The 24,345-nt window shown below is 41.2% G+C and overlaps 1 protein-coding gene across 1 annotated transcript; it reads right to left on the reverse strand.

Annotated features, from left to right (window-relative positions):
• Positions 1-707: 707 nt before the first annotated feature.
• Positions 708-23,320, reverse strand: LOC149839393 (uncharacterized). Its single transcript, XM_090004853.1, has 3 exons — positions 22,729-23,320; positions 1,299-1,739; positions 708-904 (listed from the first exon to the last, which is right to left on the reverse strand). Exons 1-3 carry the CDS (start codon positions 23,318-23,320, stop codon positions 708-710), a joined length of 1,230 nt encoding a protein of 409 aa, XP_089860979.1.
• Between the last annotated feature and the right edge of the window lie 1,025 nt (positions 23,321-24,345).

A 24,345-nucleotide genomic window follows, 5' to 3' on the forward strand; every position in this document is an offset into this window, starting at 1 on the left:
AAACAATGGAACCCTACAGATCTAGCTACAGTATTCGGATGAACAACCAAATATGCAACCTAAACCTGTACCACTAACATTCTGCTTAAAGAATCAAACCAGTAGTCCTGAAAACAAACTGATGGGGATTTCCAGACTTGGACCAAATGTTATAGGTGTGGAAAGTTTTCCTCAGTAACAGTAAGGATGGAGGTATCTGGGAAAAAAAGAAAAAGGCGAAAATGAGACTCAATATATTTTCTTCAGTCGACAGCTGAACTTGTTATGGTTGCTTCAAAATTTGCTTACAAAATGTTGTTCCAGCAGAGATCAGCCTTGAGAAATCTTCAGCAAAGTGAGACTCAATTAAACAGCATTAACTAAATAGTGATCAATTCAGGTGGCCAAGATTTATTAGAAAAAGAATTATATTCCTTTCTTTTTTATTTCCCCTCCCTCTGTAAGCACCATGAGTACACAGCCTGCAAAAGTGGCACTTAGCGACTCGCTGGTTCCAAGTCACTTGACCAACTTTATTCCTTCCTGCAATGAACCACCAATAGGCAGGTATACGCGTCAACTTTCCAAGTTGGCTTAGTTTGATTTGATGACTGCTGCTTATATGTTAGCATTTTAAAGCAGACATTTCGCTGACCTGCAAATCCAGATGGCTAGAAACAAGTATAAACTGATCAAAGAACCTGAAAGTTGGAGGAGCAGGTAGTCAACTAAGGATGGCTCCTGGACTCAGGCTTGCTTGTGCCTGTATCGGAGAAGCTACTGCTAGCAGCCAATGGCTTTGTGCCCGAATGAGGGAGATATGAATAGGTTAAGAAGCAAGCCCCAATGACAAATGACAATCCAACACAACCCCAAACCAACCTCTTTCTCATCTTCCTCCTCCACCGGAGCCTGCGAGATGCCTCTGCAGAATGACAAGAAAAGGGCATTAGCACGGACCAGAAGCAATCACCTAGCCAGCTAACACAAAGTCCACAAGCACCATATCTCAGGGAACCATACGGGAATGGTTACTTGGACAAAAAAGCAAAATTTACATGAACGCATTTGGAACGCGTTAACAAATTGTGTATAAATAGAAATTTGCACATTTAACAAACTCAGTTACGCATGAATACACAGACATGCATATATGGATCAGAAACAAGCTTGAGAGCTTTTATTTTTTCTTTCATTTTTTGAGATAATAATTTCCACATTTTTTTCCAGTAAGTTTTTCTAAGCCTACTTTTTATGAACATGAAGCTGCCAGAAAGAAGGAAACAAGAGAGAGAGAGCAATAGTAACGCAAAACATACCAAAGTTTTCCAAATTTCTGTGAGTCATTTCATGATTTACAGCTTCATAGTACTGCAGTTTATCACGAAGCCTGGCGATTTCAACATTTTTTGCATTAATAATAGCCTCTGCTGCGGCTTCAGCTTCAGCACAAGCACTACCCCTACCAACAGCCTCAGCCACAAGCCTTGCAACAACAACCTCATGGGACAGCAGTTCAGTGCCATCACTCTCTTCAATTAAATTGCTGAATTTATCAATCGTAGGCAATGATAAACCTACTTGAGACAACTGCTTGGCAATCCTTTCCCACTGGGCATGCAAGTGCTGAACAGCTTCTTCTGCTTTCTTCCGCCTCTCAATTTCCAATAACAGATCCATCTTAAGAGCATCAATTTCAGCTTGCAGACCAGATTGAAAGAAAGGGGATCGTAGAGAGGGTGAGCTATCTTGCAAAAATTCTATCAAGCCACAATCAAATATGGAAGCAAAAAGTGAGAAGATTATATTATAGAAACATTGATCAAGCAAGATGGTTGACAAAGCAAAGTTTGTAAACATTGACTTATCTTTTCTCACTTTGCCTAGAAAGAGCATGGAATTAGATTCATATAATTTCTCGCATTTTTTGAGGGGGCAAAATGAGGCAGAATGAGAAGGTGGGCAGAGGGGTGCATTACTCATATATATATATATATATATATATATATATATATATATAATTTTTAACAGTTTTAAGTTAACAGTTAACACTAATGAACCCATTTTCCACCTGAGTTCGGTTTTAAGTTAACTTGATCTACCATTTTCGGCCTAGGCTTGGCAGCCGGGCTGGGTTTGGCAGATACGAACCCAAGGGTCCAGCAGAGCCGAACCCCTATGTTCAGTAGAGCCAAATCCAACAGGCCTGGGTTTGGCAGCAAAGCTGGGTTCGGCACTTGTGGCAACGAGGGGAGGAGAAGGAAGAAGAAGAAAGAGGAAGAGGCCGAGGAGGAAGACGAGGAGAGAGAGAGAGAGAGGAGGAGAAGGAAGAAGAAAGAGAAGAGAGAGAGGGGTAGCTTGCAGTGTCCATCGTTGTCGTCGAAGGAGGGGTCGGGGAGGGCCGCCACCGTCCAAGGAAGAGGGGTCGGGGAGGGCCGCCACTGTCCAAGGAAGAGGGGTTGGGGGAGGAGGGAGATGAAATCGTATCCTAAACACCCCCACCCCCTTCTAAATTTTTTTGGTCCAAAATAGACTCGGTCAAAGTTGACCGAGTCCATTTTGGTTACATATAACCTATGTTGTCAAAGGCGCGCCTGGGCGACCGCCTAGGTGTTGGGCGCCACCCAGCTCGACTAGGTGAGCTACCTAGTCGGGACCGCCTAGGTGGCTCGCCTAGGCGCCGCCTAGGTCCAACTAGGCGGACGCCTAGGTGCATCTCGCCTAGTCGGTTATGAACAATATATTTATATATATTGTGTATGTTTTGTTTCGGAATGAGGAGATACGTAAGAAGGTAGGCATTGCACCCATTGAAAATAAGATGAGAGAGAATCGTTTACGGTGGTTTGGACATATTCGGCGAAGGCCTAATGATGCTCCAGTTAGAAGGATGGAGAAATGGGAAAATATATTAGTTAAAAGAGGTCTGGGTAGGCCTAGGAAGACTTGGATGGAGATGATAGGAAAGGATATGAATGCTTTGAACCTCACCGAGGACATGGCATTGGATAGAAATGATTGGAGGAGAAGGATTCATGTGGAAGACCCAGAATGATTTTCTTTTTTGGTTCATATCGCTGACCCCAACTGTTTTGGGATGAAGGCGTAGTTGTTGTTGTTGTTGTTGTTTGTTGTTGTGTATGTTTTGTTTATCTACTTTATTGATTAATAATTGTTTGTTTTGAAATGTTTAATTAGAACAATGGAAGATGCAAACCCAAGTTCTTCAGCTGATTGTGGATTGACTCCTGTAAATGCAAGTGCAAGTGTATGTGTTTATATGTGTGAATTTGCCACTAACTATTAACTATTTTGTTTTGATTGTTTGTGTGTATATTGAACATTTTTTTTTTGTTGCCCTTGTCATTAGATTTAACAATGACAAGGGTTGTAGCTGAAAAGTCAAATCCACCTTCATTAGAGATTGTCCTTGGCACTGAAGAGCAAGATGATGCACCAAACTATATAGTCCCTGACATTGAAGAGCAAGATGATGCAGCAAACTATATAATCCTTGACACTGAAGAAAAAGATGATGCATCGAGCTATATAGTCCCTGATTCTGAAGATGATGTACCAATACCACTACCACCACGTAAATCAATGAAGACAATCGACAAAAGTTTATGTGTTCAAGAAGAAACAATCAGTCAAAGTTTTTGTGTTCGAGATGAAGAACTTAGCAAAGAATTGAAGGATTTCATATGAATTTTCATTCTCTCTTATTCTGATTAGTTTAAGCACTTTTGTCTTAAGAACATGAATTGTAATATCATGCACTTAATGTCTTACTTTTAAGACTTTTCTCCAGTTCAATGTTTAATGTCATTCGCTCTTATGTTTTGACTCTTTAATATTAATTGTTATGCTTCATACATGCTTTATTTATCTCAATATTGTGTAGTTTATCTTTTTCTACATTGTTTGTTCTTAATTTTTTTTTGCCCTCCTAGGCCTTTTCGAAGGTCCACCGACTAGCCCCGCCTAGCGCTTTTGACAACATAGCATATAACCCTAGGTGTGGTTGACCGCACCTAGGGTTATGTTCACTGCACAACACCCGATTAGCCGAGTCCCTACGACATAGTTGGCAACATTAAAAACATGAAATATTCACGAGAATATCACAAGATTTTCAATATCTCGCAAGACCGAGATTGCAGTTACAACTGCCCTTTGCCCAGCTTTTAAAAGAATATTTACTCTTTCATAAAGTGATGCCAAAGTGGCCTAGAAAAATCCTGTTACCCATGTGAGCGGGCAGGCCAGTAAGCACCTGAATGGGCTTTGAAATTATGAGTCTCTAAACCGAAGAGGCACAACCTCTTAAACAGAAGTGGAAGGGGGCCTCCTCCCTCCACCACATTGATATGGGACTATTTTTTAGAGTTTGTGCAATACCCTATGCTACAAGACCGTTAGCCTTAGAATATGCTTGTATTTATATTAATGTAAAGCCTTTATTCGTCCATATCATGCACCCATATTAACATGTTCAAGTAATTTTTTTCACCCATATCATTTGCTGTATATTTATGACAACATTTTACTAGTATTTTTGTTCTTATATATTATTTATAATAGTACATGTTGATATTTTTGCGAGATTTTCCCAAGAAAAATGAGTTTTTTCCATATCTCCCGAGAAATTCCTGATAACGATATTTGTGACTATGATTCGGATAGGAATCAGATTCGGAATAGCCAAAAATTGCAAAACCTCCATCCTGGATCGGACCCATTTATATCCCTATGTTCAGCATGGCATACTCAGTATTATAAATACTGAAGTCTAATCTATTTATTTGGAATCAGTTTCATCTCAACGCTGATTGATTATCTTACTGCAAAATAGGTTGTTGACTTTTCGAATGGCTATTACAAATTAGCTACTACCTACAAGGATAGTAAATAGACTACAAACATCTCAGGGGCTGTCACATGGATGCTCCATTATGACTCTCGTTCCATACCCTTATGTGTTGGTGAAATTAGAAATTTCATAAAAATGGTTTATTTCTGTATCCACAGTTGTATCCATGTGACATAGCTCAGGGATAAGATCTAGTTATTCTAGCTTTTGATGATTCAATCCATGAATAGCAAAGTGTACATAGAAGATACAACATTCATGTGGAATTGCACCAAAACAAGTTAACATAACAACAGAAACTACATAAGGATAAAAAATGTTGCTTCCTTTATTCAATATCAATGAACAGCTTCAAAACCATTGATTCAACATAATTTCAATAATGTTTGAGGGTGTAATCATCCAATATTTTTGTTCAGAACCTTTCTTGATTTTTATGTACATCCAGATTTCGGTCCCCAGTATATTGAATTCCATACCTTGCAGTTTGCATGCCTTTTCCATGATATGCAGATTTGTAAACTCAAACAAAATACCAGATTATTTGTACATTATAAAAGGCTCCTGCACTTACATGCTCATCATAGTAGTAGCTATTTGTAAAACTGCCAAAATACTATGCTTAATGATACCACAATATAGGGGTTAGGAAGGTCAGGTATAAGGTGAAGAAAACAAACCATAACACAGACCCCCAGAGCTGTAGTTCTACATATAGCTAGAAAATCCACCTAACATTAAGTAGTTAGCCATGGACATGCATTGCCTGGAAGGCGACACAAACTTCTCTTTAGAACACCCAATGTAGGGAAGTAGCTGGTGAGTTTTATCTTGCTGAATGTTGCCTGCAGCTGAGTTAGCTCAAGCTGTGCCATTAGTCATTTGGTACTACTAGCTTTAAACCATTTACTGATGGTTGAAGACTTGGACAATAAATGTTACCAAACATGAGGAACAACTACATACTCTAGCACATATTATAGGAATATTTGAAAGAAAAAGGCCATGCTGTGCTGGCACACATACTACCTATGTCACAGGGATACTCTAGTTTGAGCTTGTGTCATGCCCTCTTATATACTATTCATTAAAGCTGCAAAAATTGTGCGTCACAAGTCCTTTTAGCCATGTCCGTGTGAGAGCACACTACATTGCTAGCTAAGTCACAGGGACTCGGCAAAGCAGGTGTCGCACCCGCGTCGACGCGATGCGGGTGCGGCACCCGGTGAGGTCAACACGACCCTGGGTGCGGTCAACACGACCCTGGGTCGTTTTCGTCCAATTTTTTAACGTAAAAAAAAATTTGTTGCCCGATCAAAAGGCGCTGCGAAAGAGGATTAGGGCAAAAAAAATTTGCCCTAATCCTCTCCTCTCCTCTCCTCTCCCATGCAGCTCTGCTCTCTCGCTCGCCTCCTCTCCTCCCGACGTCTCGCAGGGGAGCCCGACGCTACCTCCTCCTCTCCCTCGTCGCAGGTACCCTCTCGCTCTCTTGTTGGGTCGGCCTGTTCCCTCTGATTTCAGGGGAGGGGCCGAGCCCCTCCCTGTTTTCGGCAGGGGAGTGGCCGAGCCCCCCACCCTGCTCCCTCTAATTTCAGGGGAGGGGTCGAGCCCCTCCCTGTTTTCGGCAGGGGAGGGGCCAAGCCCCCCACCCTACTCCCTCTGATTTCAGGGGAGGGGCCGAGCCCCTCTCAGCGGGACCCGTGCCAGGGCGGGGGGGTGGAGCCCGCGAACCCCCCAGTAAGGGCAAAAACTCTGAATCAGGCTCTATAACTCATCATTGGACTTGATATTATAAATCTTGATTGTCTGCATAATTGATTTTAATATAAATTTTTTTGTGTTTTCAGGACAAAAATGACGGATAAAGAGAAAGGACTTGTGTTATCTTCATCCCCATATGTGAGTTCTGTTGCTAGTTTTGTTGATAATTATAGTGTGAGTGATGATGTAGAGCCACTACGGGTACATGTAGATAAACTTGCAAAAACTGAAGAAGGAGGTGGTGGAAACAAGAGATTTCGATACAAGCTCTATGAAAGAGATTTTGTTGGATCTTACACAAGAGTGAATGCTCATTTGTTGAAGATACCAGGACATGACATTTCAGGATGCAAAAAAGTTGATGAGGCAATGCAAAGACAATACAAGAAAAATATGAGAAGAGAAAGACAATGAGTGATTTTTGTGCAATTAGTGTGTCATTTAGAAGCCACCAAGAACATGCTGAAAAAAAAAAGAAAAGTCAATATAGGAGGTAGAGAAACGATACAAGCAATATTCAATACATATGAAAAGGGAGGATATGGATAGAAAAGTAGGGAGGTATTTTTATTCTAGTTCACTCCCATTTAATGCGGCTAGAAATCCTTATTGGAAGGATTTAGTAACATCTTTGGCAAGTTGTAATTTGATTGGCTATGTGCCTCCAAAAAAAATATGAACCACACTTCTTGCAGAAGAGAGGGAAAATGTGGAGAGGTTACTGGAGATTAAAAAATATTCATGGAAGCAAAATGAAGTTTCTATTGTTTCTGATGGATGGACAGATATTCAAAGACGTCCACTGATCAATTTCATTGCTTGTTCGCTTAGTGGCCCAATATTCTTGAAAGCAGTTGATGCATCTGGGAAATATAAAAATGTAGAGTATTTGAAAGGATTGTTTATAGAAGTCATAAAAGAAGTCGTAATCAGAAAGTGGTACAAATCATTACAGACAACGCTCCTGTTTGTAAAAGTGCAATGTTGAGTTTGGAGAGTGAGTACCCTCATATTTTTTGGACTCTCTGTGTAGCACGCAACTTAAATCTGACCCTAAAGAGCATCTGCAACCCCAAAGAAGAAGAAAATTCAGAAGCATATGCTTTATGTTCATGGATTGAAGATTTAGAAAGAAATGTCAAAAGCATTAGGAATTTTGTTGTTAACCACTATCGTGCTAATGTTGTATTTAATAGGCATTCTGACCTGAAATTGTTGAAGGTCGTTGAAACACGTTTTGCGTCCATCATTGTGATGGTGAAGAGGATTAAAAAAGTGAAGAATGCTTTGGTTAACATGGCGACTGATGAAAATTTGACATTCTATCGTGTTGATGATGATATCAAGGCTCAAAAAATTAAGAAATTCATTATTGATGATGAGTTTTGGGACAAAGTGGTATACTTCCTTTAATTTATGCAACCTATTTGAGAAATGTTAAGAGAAGTTGATAAGGATGAGCCCATGCTTCACAGAGTTTATGAAATGTGGGATAATATGATTGAAAAAATACAAGCTATAGTTTTCAAGCATGAAGAAAAAAATCTTGCATTGGATGATTTAGAATTTTTTAACCATATTCATTCAATTTTAATCAGAAGATGAGATAAGAGCAACACTCATTTGCATTGCATGGTACAATATCTTAATCCAAAATATTATGCAAATAAGTGACGGGCAGGTGGTATTGGTCGTGTCCCTCCAAATTTAGACCCAGAGCTATCAAGACATAGAAATATGTGTATGACAAGACTTTTTCCAGAAGCATATCTTCTACATCAAGTCACACAAGAGTTTGGAAAATTTTCATCTTCGAGATTATGTGAACTGACATTATCCGCGAGAGAGGAGGATAATATAGATCCTATCACATGGTGGTCAACATTTGGATCAAAAACACCTATTCTCCAACGTCTTGCTTTAAGATTGCTATCGCAGTCTGCTAGTTCATCTTGTTGTAAAAGAAATTGGAGCACATATTCTCAAATCCACAACATGAAGAGAAACAAACTCACCAGCAAGCGTGCAAAGGATTTAATATATGTTCATTCAAATCTTCGATTACTTTCGCGAACCAATGATGAATACAGGTACTAATTTGTTCTCTTAGTTATTTGATTATTTCTTAATTTTTCATTTAAATATACTTGTATTGTATTTAACATTTTTAAATTGTGTTTGTAACGCAGACAAGGAACATCCAAATTTTGGGATGTAAACCCAGAAGAGTGTGACTTCGAGGGAGAGCATGATTTAAACATGACAAACATGGATTTAGCTGAGCCCAATATTCCTTCTAATGATGCATTTGATGATAAAGAAGAAAATTATTAAGATTCATTACTTCATCGTCATATCATTGTAGGATCTACTTTTGGTATGTAATTTAGTTCTTTTCTGCTTTACTTATTTGATTGATATTTAGGTTGATTTATGTAATTGCTTTACTTATTTGATTGATATTTAGGTTGATATAATGCATGCATAATGAATGATATTATGACAATGTTAACTGTTAAAACTTCAAATTTATATATATATATATATATATATATATATATATATATATATATATATATATATATATATATATATATATTGATGCAGAGCATGATGAACCCAGATCCATACAACAGGACCTAGGCTTTGGACTGGATTTGCACCAGGGGATTAATGATCGAATCCAGGTGGTGGATCCGATCCAGACCGCTATACTGAGGCACAAAGAAGAGGTCCCATCGTATCTAATCCAGGCGAGAACAGAGGGCCCAAGCCGGGGCACCCCAGATCCAACAACAGGCAGAGTTCGTCTCTGGTCCAGGTCCGGACCCGAGACCCGAATCCAGACAAAACTCTTTAAATAACCCAATCTAGGGTTGCGTGCGGCAGTCGATTTGGAAAAATCAAAAGCCCTGTTATCTTTTTCAGCCGCACGCCCTTTTTTATTGTTGCTTTTATTCTTCTGTTTTGGTTTTCTTCTGCTGGTTCACTGCAGCCATGGTTTTTTTTTTCATATTGTTTTGCGTTTATTTCTTTACATTCATCCACTATTTGTCAGCCTGTTTATCTTTTGAATATTGTAATGCTTTATCGATCCTTTTGAATAAAAAGACGTTGATCAGGTCCTTTATCGTGCACTCCTTTCATTATCTTGTTGTCGCACAACTGATCGGGCACCAGAAGGATCCACGACAGTGTCAGGCCAGTGCGTGGGTGATTCGTTTTCTGTTGTTGCACTGAGGAACAACAGCATGGACACCTATTATCGTGATAGCGACGCACCCTCCCTGCATCAAAGTGGTATCGGAGCAGGATTCCTCCTTCGGTAGCGGGATAGCTCAAGAGGTGAGGCACGATCCTACCGGTGGAGAAGAGCGGGAGGAACCGTCGTTGACGATCCGATGCTGCGGGTACTTGACGCAGTAACCCAGATTCAAGAAAATCTGCAGCGCATTAGAAAAGAGGTTGCGGGTTTGTCGAAACGCATGGACGGGATCGACGAACGGCTCAGGGCCGTCAAGTCATCCGAAGGTACGCGCACGACTTCAATGTTGAAAATAGGAGCAAATCTGGTGGACGACACAGCAGATCGGGTGACTGTAACGTTCGCGGGAACAGGCCAGCCAACCCACTTTCTGCCTGACTGCGTCATTGGCGTGCACTCGGTACCCCCTTTCCACCCCAATCCGGTAACAGTGGACACGCGTCAGGACTGTACGGGACCCCTGGCTAAAACTCTGCAGCACACGGGTGTGCCCCAGCCCAGGCCGCGACTCCCTGTGGGTGTGTTGCAGGTCGGGCCTGCTCTGCAGGACCCCAGCGGCACACTGGGCCCTGCTGCAGGCCCGAGTGCGTCAACCCGACCCGGGAAGGAGTTGGTCCTTCCCCCTATCCTGCGCGTGGAGGCCCTATGGCAGCAAACCTGCGGGTGGGAGCAGGGGGACCCGTGTGGATGGGTCCGGACCCGTGAGGGTCTAGACCCGAGTTCGTGAAAATGGGGCCCGAGCCTGGGTCTCAAGGACCATCCTTTGGGTCTTCGGGAGCGGGTCCGAGCTCCGAAAACCCCTACCCAACCTACCGAGTTGGGTTTGGTTCGCGGGTTGCCCCGAATCAAACCCAACCCATTATGTTTGAACCCCAATATGGGTCCAATGCCGACCAAAACTCATATCGGACTCGGACGGAGCTCCAGTTTGAATTTGAGTCGGCTCACAGCCAGGTCTATAATCATATGGATCGTGGATTGAGTTCAAACCAAGCCTGTTATCCCCACAACTCGATCCTCGATCCAACCTACCCAAATATGGGTTTGATGAGTAGCTTAAGACTGGACCCGATCCATATCCAATCGAGCGAATCAACCCAATATTATACCAACCGGACCCAATTCCTGAACCAGAACCAACCCATTAACCCATTTCAGATCCAAAACCCAATACCATACCCGACCCAATACCACTGTCCTAACCCGACCCATAACCAAAACTCGTACTATCCAATTCCTATCCACCTAGAGCCTGAGACCCGACCAGCCCTTCCACCTATCGCAGGACCACCTGTCATACCAGTGCCACAACGCAAGCCGCAGATGGCGCCCCCTCACGGGTGAGCTAGACAGAAATAGATTCTTGTGCAGATTCAGCAAAGACCAACGCGACCAGAGCGTCGACCACAGGTCATCGGAGTTCGTCAGCATCAATTACCAGGAGAGCAGTATCGTGGTGAAGGAGATGAAATATGCAAAGTATGGTTGATGTAGCATTGTATTTTGCTAAGTAAATTGTTTATGCAGTTCTTTGCTTATAATAGTTAGCCTACTGGTGTCAGTGAAATGCTTGTAGTAATTTTAGCATTGTGCTCATGATAGTTGCTTCATGAATCTGTTGAAATTAAATTGCTATATAATTGCCTGTCTACTTGACATGTTAAATTATTCTGCTTAATTATGTTCAATATTGTTCTGTCTGTGCACCTACCAGTTTTTAATAGAACTGACCCATTTTATGGGCAGGTAATGGATAGGTAATACAATCTGCGATGGCACGATGGCGTGATGAAATCAAGATAGAGTTCTTTCCTTGACGTTTCGCTCCTGAGGATATGTTGGTAAATTTGGTATAAAGTGTATTTCAAAATTTCTCTTTTTATTAAACCTTGAGTTACTAAAACGGTTTTAGTAAACTTCTTCTTGGTTTCAACAAACAAATTCTCCATCATTGAAATTGCATTTTAAAACCATTTGATTTCAATAGTTGTGCGGAATTCGGTAAAGGAAAGTTTATACTGTAATGCGCTCAAGTTCCATCGACTTGTTGTTTTAAAAATATCATTTTCCGCTGAAGTACTATTTAGACTCTGATAATTGTATGATTTCAAAGCTTTTCAAACTATTCTAAAAGTTACAAGTCCTGGATTTTTTGGGCGTTACAGACCGGCGCGACCAGAGCGCCGACCACAGGTCATCGGAGTTCGTCAGCATCAATTACCAGGAGAGCAGTATCGTGGTGAAGGAGATGAGATCGTGATGGATGATTATGCCTTCTGGAACGAGTACCCCGCAGGCATGGTGGGGGCCTGTCAGCAGAGAGCATCAGAGCTCCCCTCCACGTACGGGGTGAAGCTGGAGCTTCCAGAGTTCGCAGGCCGGTTCGATGCGGAGCAGTTCTTCGACTGGTCTTATGCCATCCAGTTCTTCTTCGACTACCACGATGTCGTTGAGCACCGTCGTGTCTCCCTAGCCCCTATTCGGTTGAGAGTCCTAGCGCAGACATGGTGGTTTGAGCTGCAGAGCTCGAGGGAGCGGCAGGGACTAGAGCGCGTACAAACTTGGGAGGAGATGCAGCGGTTGATGCATTCTAAGTTTGTGCCGTCAGATCATGCTGAGAGGGCCTACAAGGAGTACCTGACCCTGCGTCAAGGCACCAGTACTGTGGCGGAGTACACTGCTGAGTTCCATCGTCTTTCCCTACGAGTGCAGATCGAGGAGACAGCCCACTAGCAGGTCACAAGGTATATTTCTGGTCTCTGTCCTACTATTTTTGACGACTTCAGTTGTATCACAGTTGAGTCATTAGATCAGGCAAACAGTTATGCCATGAATGTGGAGGAAAATTTGAAAAGGAAGCAGGAACATAGGACATCCCGTAGTGATCAGTCTAGTCAACCCAAGTCAAGTTTCCCAACCAGGGGAGCGAGCTTTCCTGGGAAAGAAGACTCAAAGTCCACCCCTAGAGTCGACCTAGCAAGCCCGATCAGTCTGGACCCGTGTACCACACCAGATCCAAAGGTAAGCCCAGTGAGTCTACCATTCGTTGTTTTAAGTGTCAAGAGTTAGGTCATGTTGCATCCAAGTGCCCCACTATGAGCAAGAACACCCATCTCGCAGAGGGCATTGTTGAGTCAGCGTCCGATAGTGAGAGCGAGGGTGAGTCGCTTGTTGAGGGGGATTACGAGATGAAAGTCGTAGAGTTCGACGGCAGCATCAAAAATTTATTAACCATCCGTCATGTTTTGACCAGATCCCGAGAGTCGGCTCCGACAAAATGGTTGCGAAATAATATTTTTAGAACCCGGTGCAACTGTGAGGGGTGCGCGTGTGATGTTTATCATTGATACCGGGGCGTGCGAGAATATGGTGTCCGAGAGTGTCGTGTCCACCTTGAACCTAAAAGCAGAAAAATTGTCCCAACCTTATAAGATGGCATGGTTCAAAAAAGGGAACGAGGTACCTATCACCCTGCGTTGTCTAGTTTGGTTCTCCATGGGGGAGCATTACCACGATGAAGTGTGGTGCGATGTGGCTCCTATGAGTATGTGTCACATTCGTTTGGGACGTCCTTGGCAGTTTGACCATAAGACCATCCATGATGGCTGTAGGAACACGTACACATTTATCTTTAAGGGTCATAAGCTATGTCACAGAGATTCGGCTAGCAGGGTGCCGCACCCGCATCGACGCGACTCGACGCGGGTGCGGGTGCGGCATCGGGTGTGGTCAACCCAACCCTGGGTGCGTTGACCGCACCCAGGGTCATTTCGGTCCATTTTTTTGGATTTTTTTTTAAAAGGAGACATGGAAGAAGGAGGGAAGCATTACTGATGGTAACGTCTCCATCGGGGGACTGGAGCATTTTTTCCATCCCCTTGGGGCCGAGCGACGTCCGGAGGATGCAAGCGACTGCCTTGCCTGCAACAATGTTTGTCTTTTGAGCGTCGAGGCCCCTCAACCGGTTCTTTCGATCCTGGACTTTGATGATCAGGAACGGCCTCCCAAACTCGTCGAAAGCCAGAGCCATCTCTCCTCCTCCTTAAAGATAGGAATCAGGGCTTAACTTCTCTCTCAATGCAAATAAACGTGTCTCTCAGGGAAAGGGTTAAGGATTCTCCTCTGGTTCAACTCACATGGAGGAGAAGGAAAACCATAGAGAAAGGGGTTGAGGTTAGGGTTAGGGCTTCTCTCTTTTGATCCAATGAAGACGTGAGAGAGAGAGAGAGAGGGTTAAGGGTTTTAGCCTTTTAGCTTCTTCCAAAAATGAATGAGGTGAAGCTTCTGGACCGGTGGGGGCATTTATTCACGAGGGGCACAAACGGGTCCGATGCAGATCGGATTATGGATCTGATCCGGATATAAATGAGGTCCAATAAAGTAGGGTTGTGTCTGGATCTGTATTTTCTACAATGATACTAGATCCAGTAAGATTGCTTGGAGTCAGTCATTTTTTATGCAGATGCAGTAGGGTTGTGTCTGGATCTGTATTTTCTACAATGATACTAGATCCGGTAAGATTGCTTGGAGTCAGTCATTTTTTATGCAGATGCAATCATGTAGGGATTATAAATGGATTAGATTAAGCCAACATCTCTGTAAATGTCTGATGGAATGAAGTCCAAAATAAGGTGTGAAATGTGAATACATTTGTTCGAATATGATAAGATTTCACATTTGGATTTAGTTTGAGATCTGTTTCTGACACAACACATTGGGTGCTGCAAACAGACGTCTGATTGGATCTAATCCGATTGCACTATCCTTGGAACCCTAATTTTGATATTAGCGTCTGTTTTTTTTAATGGGCTCATTTCTTCATCCTCTATGCATTTTAAAAATTTTGTATTATTTGGAGTGGGAAAATGTGAAAAAAATAAGAGAGTGGAAGAAGAGGGTGGTGGTGGAGAGTGTAAAAATAAATTTTCTCTCGTTAGAAAACATTTCTCTCCACTCTTGTTGAGGAATGTTTCTTATCAAAAAACTTATTTTTAGAAAAACTCTCTACGAAAAAAAATTCTCTAGTTTGGAAAGGGACTCGCGCCGGGGGGAACCCCCGGACCCATATATATATATATATATATATATATATATATATTTTTTTTTTTTAATTTTTTTTTTTTGCCCCTACCGCACCCGGGTTTTTTGGAAGTGCCACATCCCCGCACCCGCACCCATGTGACATAGGTCATAAGATAGTTCTTCTTTCCACCAAGGAGACCGGCTCGCGGTCCTATTTTACTGGTCTTACCTTCTTGAACTGCCCGAAAGTTGGCACCTGTCACCTAGATTTAATGTGTCTGATCTAAATGCTTACTGTGGAGACAACAAGTCGTCAGAGTCGACTTCTTTCCAACCAGGGGAGAATGATGCAGAGCAAGATGGACCCAGATCCATACAGTAGGACACAGGCTTTGGACCGGATTTGCACCAGGGGATTGATGATCGGATCCAGGTGGTGGATCCAATCCAGACCGCTGTACTGAGGCGCGAAGAAGAGGTCCCATCGTACCTAATCCAGGCGAGAACAGAGGGCCCAAGCCGGGGCACCCAAGATCCAACAGAAGGCAGAGTTTGTCTCGGGTCCGGACCTGAGACCCAGATCCAGCCAAAACCCTTTAAATAACCCAACCTAGGGTTGCGTGCGGCAGTCGATTTGGAAAAATCAAAAGCTCTGTTATCTTTTTCAGTCGCACGCCCTTTTTTACTGTTGCTTTTATTCTTTTGTTGGTTCACCGCAACCGTGGATTTTTTTCACATTGTTTTGCGTTTATTTCTTTACATTCAACCACTATTTGACAGCCTGTTTATCTTTTGAATATTGTAATGCTTTTTCGGTCCTTTTGAATAAAAAGACGTTGATCAGATCCATTGATCTGATCCTTTACCATGCACTCCTTTGATTATCTTGTTAAATTATGTATATATAAATATATATATATATACATATACTTATATATATACATTAGTACATATATATAAGTATATATACGTATATATGTATATATACATAATTATATAGCTTTTTCCTGTTTTGTATAAACCAAAACCCGATAGGGGTGTTTTGGTAATTCCATATGTACTTTTTTTATTTTTACTTTTCTTTCTTTTTTCCCCTTTTTCTTTTTCCTTTTTTATTTTCTGTTTTTGCTTTTTGGAACCATAAAGGGGCCCCACCCATCTAGTCGTTGGGGCCCCAACAGTCATATTTATGACCGTTGGGGCTCCCAACGACTAGAAGGGAGCCCCCTTTATGGTCCTTCTAAAGTGCTCTCCTCCTCTATATAAAGAGGAGGTTCCCCCTTGTAAATGTATGGGTTTTTACACCCTTCTCTTCCTTTCTTCAATAAATCCAACTTATGACTTTAAGTCATTTTCTATATTTTTGAGTTTTGTGTGTGTGCACATTTGGTGTTTGTGTTCTTGGCTCTTGTAGTCACTCTTAAAGAGTGACTTTTGCCCTATTGGTGCTTCCGCCTCTTTTCATTACATGGTATCAGAGCTCGGTTGGTGATTGGGCTTTTCTTTTGTCATCTTGGAAAGCGTGCCTCTCAAAGTTTTGAAGAAAGGAAGAATATTTGGTGCCGATGGAACATGACTCTAAAGTGGAGCTCTCTTTCAAGCTAAATGGGTCCAACTATCTCATGTGGGCCTCCGCTATGAAAAATCATCTAAGAGGTAAGAAACTTTGGGGCTTTGTTATAGGAACTACTCCCGAACCCTCTCTTGTTCTTACCAAAATTGAAAATGAAGTTGAAAAGGCTTTAGATGGCGATGAGCGCATCAAAGCTATTAATGAACATCAATCCAAAATCGAGGATTGGGAAAGTAACCATGCCAAAATTTTGGCATGGTTTATGAACAATGTAGATCTTAAAAATTGTGCTAATATTGCCAAGTTTATAAGGGCCAATGAGGCTTGGTTTTTCCTTAAGGGTATGTATACCCAAAAGGATCTTGCTCGGCAATTCTTTTGTCAAGAAAAAATTTGTTCAACCAAACAAATGGATATGAGTGTCCGGGACTATTTTAGCTCTCTAACCCCTCTTTGGGATGAGCTTGCCCTTCTTGAGCCCAAATGGGTTGCTCCACAAGATATTGAACTAAGAAGGGAACAAATTGAAAAGGAGCACTTTTTTCAATTCCTTCATGGACTTTTCCCGGAATTTGAACAAGTGAGGGCATCTCTTCTCCATAGAAGCAAAGCCCTACCTATTGAAGATGCTCTTGCCGAGGTATGTCAAGAAGAAACTCGACTTGGCTTGAGCATTAGGAATGATGAGGTTTTGGCCGTTAATAGGCCCGGATCAAATGTTAAAGCATATAGACCTCCCCACTTTAACAAAAATATCAATGGGCCTAGAAAGGGAATCATATGTCACTATTGCAATGAATCAGGGCACATTAGACCGGTTTGTCCAAAGCTTAAAGGAGAGGTTGCCGCGGTTGGAGAAAATTCTCCAAAGAAGGAAGAAAGTACCAAAGAAGGAGATATCAAAGAAACTCTTAATCATATCTCCGAAGTTCTCCAACACCTTCTCAAGTCTTCTCCTTCAACATCCGGAGCCACCATCGCCTACTCTTCATCACCTCCAGGTATGTGGATACTAGACTCTGGTGCTTCTTTTCATATGACATCTCATAAAAACTCTCTTTCAAATGTTTTTTCTGAACCCATGTCCTCCTATGTTTCAACGGCCGATGGAACGTCATTAAAAATTGAAAGTATTGGAACACTTGACTTCAAAAATTCTCCAAATTTTTTTGTTCCTAAAGTAAGAGTTGTTCCAAAAATTAATTTAAATCTCTTTTCCGTTTCCCAAATCATCGACCATGGATGCCAAGTCTCTTTCTCACCTAAAGATTGCATCGTGCAGGATCTCCAGTCAGGGAAGCTGATTGGGCAAGGCCATAGAAGGGGTGATCTCTATTTTATGGACTTTTTGACACTTCCATCTAAGTCATCTTGCAATCTTGTTAAAGACAAAAGTATTGGAATTTGGCATGAGAGACTTGGTCATCCAAATTTTGTAAAAATGTTTCTCTTCCCTTTTTTGAACAATGCTTGTAAAGACAATCACATGACTTGTAAAGATTGCATTTTTGGGAAATCTAAAGCTACTCCGTTTCCTCAAAGAAGTTATTTTACCACTCGGCCATTTGAACTTGTTCATTCCGATGTGTGGGGACCTTCCCCAATTTTATCTAAAGGAGGTTTTTCGTATTATGTGGTCTTTATTGATGACTTCACTAGATTTACGTGGATATACTTCCTAAGTCGCAAATCTGAAGTCTTCTCTTTCTTTAAAGAATTTCATGCAATGGTTAAAAATAAATTTTTGGGAAATCTATCTATTCTTAGGTCCGATTCGGGAGGTGAATATATGTCTAATGATTTTCAAAATTACTTAAAAGAAAATGGAATTTGTCATCAACGTTCTTGTCCCAACACTCCGCAACAAAATGGTCTTGCGGAAAGAAAGCATAGGCACATAATAGAAACTACAAGAACATTATTGATTTCAAAAAATATCCCAAAATCCTTTTGGGCCGAAGCGGTTCTAACTTCAACATATCTCATCAATAGAATCCCTTCATCCTCTTTGAAAATCTTTCTCCATTTGAAAAACTTTACAATATGTCTCCCGATTATAAAAGATTAAGAATTTTTTGATGTAAATGCTTTGTTTTAACTCGCAAAAATGATAAACTTTCTCCTAGGGCTATTGAATGTATTTTTTGGGGATATGGCGAAAAACAAAAAGGATATCGATGTTTTGACATAATTAAGAATAAACTTTATATCTCAAAAGATGTCACATTCCTTGAAGAAGAAAATGGTTTTTCGCATCAACCAAATGAAAATATTGACTATTCCTTTTTATTTGACTTGTTACCTCAAGAAAACATCATAGATGATCATATTGATCTTAATGAACCTCTTAATGAAGATCTTGTTGAACATCCAAATAATGATCAAAACTTAGAATAAAATGCTTCAAGACAAATACAAGTCTACTCTAGAAGGAATGAAAGAAATCCTCCTTGTGCCCTTGAAAGATTTTCTCAAAGTGAGTCGATAGAAGAAACCTCTCAAAGAAGATCAAATCGCATTCCTAAGATTCCAAATAGATTTGTTTCTTATGACTCTTTTTCCCCTAATTATTGAGCATGTCTTCTTGCTCTTCACTCCTTTCATGAACCATCTCATTACAATGATGCTAAACAATATGCTCATTGGAATGAAGCTATGGAGCTTGAACTTAATGCCCTCAAAAAGGCGCAAACTTGGGAAATCATTGACCCTCCCAATGGCAAGAAACCCATTGGATGTAGATGGGTGTTTAAAGTAAAAACTAAGAGTGATGGTTCATTAGAAAGATATAAGGCTAGGTTGGTAGCCAAAGGTTATGCCCAAGAGTATGGGGTAGACTATGATGAAACTTTTGCCCCAGTTGCTCGAATGACTAGTGTTCGAGCCCTTATTGCTATAGCTTCTGTTAAAAAATGGCCCATCTTTCAACTTGATGTTAAAAATGCCTTCTTGAATAGTAATTTAAATGAAGAAGTTTATATGGAACCACCTACAGGTATGAATTTAAATGGAAAAGTTTTAAAATTAAAAAAGGCTTTATATGGACTTAAGCAAGCTCCTAAAGCTTGGTATGACAGGTTTAGTAATGTATTAATTAATTTAGGTTTTTCTTCTTGTTATACTGACACTGCTCTTTTTGTCAAAAGGACAGGTGACTCCATTATTATGCTTCTGTTGTATGTTGATGATATGATCATCACTGGGAATGACAAAAAGGGAGTAAATGATGTTAAGTCTATGTTAAAAGATACTTTTGATATGTCTGACCTTGGTTATTTGAGATATTTTTTAGGAATTGAAGTGGCTTATTCAGCGCGTGGGTACATCTTATCTCAAATGAAGTTAGCTGCAGAAATTTGTACCAAATCAGGAATATCTGATGAAAAGAAAGTGGAGACTCCTGAAGTTATCAATGCGAAACTAAGGCTTGAAGATGGTGTTCTTCTTGAAGATCCAACCCCCTATTGTCAATTAATTGGATCTCTCACCTATCTATCCATCACACGTCCAGACATAGCTCATGCGGTTCATGCAGCGAGCCAATTTCAGCACGCTCCTACTACGGTTCATATGGCGGCTGTAATGAGAATTGTGCAATATATCAAAAATACCATCTCCAAGGGACTCTTCTTATCATCTTCCTCATCTCTGAAATTGACTGCTTTTACTGATGCTGACTGGGGAGGAAATCCCAATGATCGGATCTCAATTACGGGTCTTTGCATTTTTTTAGGTGAATCTCTCATCTCGTGGAGATGCAAGAAGCAGCAGAAGATCTCCTTATCATCTACTGAAGTTGAATATCGGGCTATGGCGATGACAACTATGGAGATTGTGTGGCTCAGAAGTCTTCTTGGTGACATGGGCGTTCCCATTTCCACTCCCAACAAGCTCTGTTGTGATAACAAGAGTGCGATATACATTGCCAGCAATCACACCTTTCATGAGCGGACCAAGCATATCGAAATGGATTGCCATTATGTTCGAGACAAATATCTCAAAGGGACCATCACATTGCCATATGTCACTTCAGAGTATCAACTAGCTGACTTCTTCACCAAGGCGCTCCCAACTCCACGATTCATGTTTCTTCTTGGCAAACTTTCGGTCTTTTCCCCGTAAAGTTTGAGGGGGCATGTTAAATTATGTATATATAAATATATATATACATATACTTATATATATACATTAGTATATATATAAGTATATATACGTATATATGTATATATACATAATTATATAGCTTTTTCCTGTTTTGTATAAACCAAAAACCCGATAGGGGTGTTTTGGTAATTCCATATGTACTTTTTTGTTTTTTACTTTTCTTTCTTTTTTCCCTTTTTCTTTTTCCTTTTTTATTTTCTGTTTTTGCTTTTTGGAACCATAAAGGGGCCCCACCCATCTAGTCGTTGGGGCCCCAACAGTCATATTTATGACCGTTGGGGCTCCCAACGACTAGAAGGGAGCCCCCTTTATGGTCTTTCTAAAGTGCTCTCCTCCTCTATATAAAGAGGAGGTTCCCCCTTGTAAATGTATGGGTTTTTACACCCTTCTCTTCCTTTCTTCAATAAATCCAACTTATGACTTTAAGTCATTTTCTATATTTTTGAGTTTTGTGTGTGTGCACATTTGGTGTTTGTGTTCTTGGCTCTTGTAGTCACTCTTAAAGAGTGACTTTTGCCCTATTGGTGCTTCCGCCTCTTTTCATTACATATCTTGCTGTCACACAACTGATCGGGCACCAGAAAGATCCACGACAGCGTCAGGCCAGTGCGTGGGTGATTCATTTTCTGTTGCTGCACTGAGGAACAACAACGTGGACACCTGTTATCGTGATAGCGATGCACCCTCCTTATATATATATATATATATATATATATATATATATATATATATATATATATATATATAGTCCAAAAGTTGGACATAAATGATCCTGGGTGTGTTGACTGCACCCAGGGTCAGGTTGACCGCATCGGGTGCAGGTGCGGCACCTAGTTGGCGATTCCCTGTGACATAGGTCTCCATTGAATGCACCATTGTTGACAGACCCAGTCATATGCTGCAATGGCACATCCACAAAAGCCTTACCAGCAGCGCTATTTCTGGAGCATGAGAATGTGCGCTAGAAGATTCCAACTTTTGAACTAATTTTAGACGCACATTTTTGTATTTACTGAACTGCAGCTCAAAGATATTTTATTGCCAACAAAATGTTGGACCTAGGATTCTTGTTGTGAATAGAAGAATCACTGTGCTATAGTTCATGTAGATTGACCTTTGAAATGTAAATGGGAAATGAATTATGTACACTTTAAATTACCTTTCATTTCAAAAATACAAACAAGAGGCCTTGATGCCATGGTAAAAGTGGTCCACACATTTCCCCATCGAAGGGTTACAGTTTTCTTAATGTGAATAATTTTATTTGATCACGTTTTGAGGTTCCAAATTCTGTTTTCATCAAGGCAATGTAATAAAACTCATCGCTTCCCCATTTTAATAAGTATAGAGTCCAAAATAGGTAGTTACACAGATTCAAATTCTAATAAAACCCATTCCAAGCGACACCTATTTTCCACGTAAGAAATCAGCATTTCATTAATTTGAACATATACTTGATCTTATAGATATGATTTAAGAATTTGATCTTACATTTGAAGGGACAATTAGGGAGCACTGAAGAAGGAGAAGAAACATTTCTTTCTTATGGGGAAGTCAAGTTGCTATGGCATCACCAATTTGCAAATGCTTGGAAAGGTGTCTTTCCCTAAAGGAGATTCTTCCTATATGAACAATTGTACCTGCGTCAGCTTTCATGGTTCAATTCTGTATTCATCAGAACCAGATAAACAAAAATTTTGTTTTCCATGGTCAATCAAATATACAGCTTTTTGGTATAGGTAGCAACGGATTTCAACTATATATATGCCCCAATACGTACTCATCCGATTTCTATGTTTCAGGAAATGAACAGTTTATCATAATTTAACACATGGAAAAGGGGAAAGAAAAAGAAAAAGAACTTGTGGAAGAGATTTCTAGACAAAAATAAAAAGAACAATTTGCTAGAGAACACATTAATTCTTCAAAGCATACAACACAATTTAGGAATTAAACAACGTAATCAATCAAACACCATAATTTCATGTGTATTAATAATTTTATGATTCCCATTCAGTTAACATAACCAAAATAAATGAAGACAAAACATTGAAGTCATTAGCAGGAGAAAAATCAGAAGAGCGGGAGTACCCTCGGTGGCATCAAAAAACTCGCTTTGAGAGGCAAATGGTGACGCCACACCTTCATCCTCCATCTCCTTCCATCTATTGATAATGACATCTCGCAACCGGTTATCCAAAAAACCACCAATTTCCTGCCCTTCTTCCCCACTAATCTCGACATTTCTCGATATATTATCGCTACCACCATCGCCATCCATCCTCAAAACCTCAGAACCAGCTTCCTCCATCGACTCCGTATCGCGATTAGCTGATTCGCTTAGAACCAACTCCCCACCAGAACCCGCCGGCCCTTCCATTTCCCGAACCGGGCCATTAGCCTTCTGCGGGAGGGGCTCGCGCCGGCGCTTGTAGTTTACGACATAGGGCGATGGCGCGAAGGAAGAGGGGGAGTCAGGAATTGGGGCGGGCTCAGGCGTGGTGTACAGCACAGGGGAGAAGTAGAGGTGTTGGGGTCTCTTCTCCTGATAACTTGAGCTTTTTCGCACGCCCTTTTGCGGGAACCGATTTTGGGAGGTGGGTTTCGAGCCTCTCGGCTCGGTAGGCCGAGAGATGTTGGGCTCCAGCAGATTCTCCAGAGCAATAGTTGTGAACGTAGGCATCTTTATATCATTCCCTCAACAGAAACAAAGATGGGGAGTGAAGGAAAAGAGAGAGAGGGAATGGGAATCTCTGTTCATAACTTAAATCTTCCTGTCTTAGGAAAGGATACAGAGGAATACCAGAGAATGAAGTTTTCGTAATGGAGGGGAAGATGGTATCCCCGAAACAGAGATGGGTATCATGAAAATCCTACTATTTCGAGAGAGAGAGAGAGAGAGGTGTGGAAACAGTTTCTAGAGCTCCACTCTCTAAGATGAGAGAGAGAGTCTCTCTCTCTCTCTAGACAGAGGGGGTGGTGGAGGCAGCAGCTTTGAAATTTCTTGGGACAGAGGGAAGTTGGGCAAACTGTTTAAGCGGTTGTGGGGTACCTTTTCCCCGGGTTTTGGGCATGGGTTTACTTTACCAAACTACCCTTTGGGTGAAAATGGATCGGATACAGACCCGTATGAATCCGTATCCCAAATATAAGCAGTAAGTCCGAATCTTGAACCGGATCCAAATAAGTTCTGATGATGAAAAATAGGGGTGTCCACGGATCGGGTTTTGTTCGGACCCAGGTGAAACCAGAATTGGACCCAATTTTTGGGTATAGTATCGGATCTGAACCCACACTACAAGAAAATACGTTGTTAGCGACGGACGTTAGCGACGGAAAGATTCCGTCGCTAGTTAGCGACGGATTGGCGAGCGACAAATATTCGTCGCTATTATTACTGAATCTTATGAAAGTAGCGACGGAAGATAGTCCGTCGCCTAGTCCGTCGCTAATTAGCGACGGATGTTGCGACGGATTGTTTTGTCGGTACGGTCGCACCATTTACCGACGACGTTAGCGACGGAAACTAGTCCGTCGCTAAATAGCGACGGATGTGGCGACAAAATATAATCCGTCACTATTTTCGCGAATTTGATTTTACGTTGGCTTAGCGACGGAATTAATCCGTCGCTAACTTTCGAATAACCCTAATGCCAACCAACTTTTCCTTTTCTTCTTTCGCTGTTCCTGCGCCGGTCCCGCTCCCGC

This window comes from Nuphar pumila, chromosome 4 (assembly GCF_984573655.1).
Source record: "Nuphar pumila chromosome 4, dmNupPumi1.hap1.1, whole genome shotgun sequence".
In the NCBI taxonomy this organism is placed as follows: Eukaryota; Viridiplantae; Streptophyta; class Magnoliopsida; order Nymphaeales; family Nymphaeaceae; genus Nuphar; species Nuphar pumila.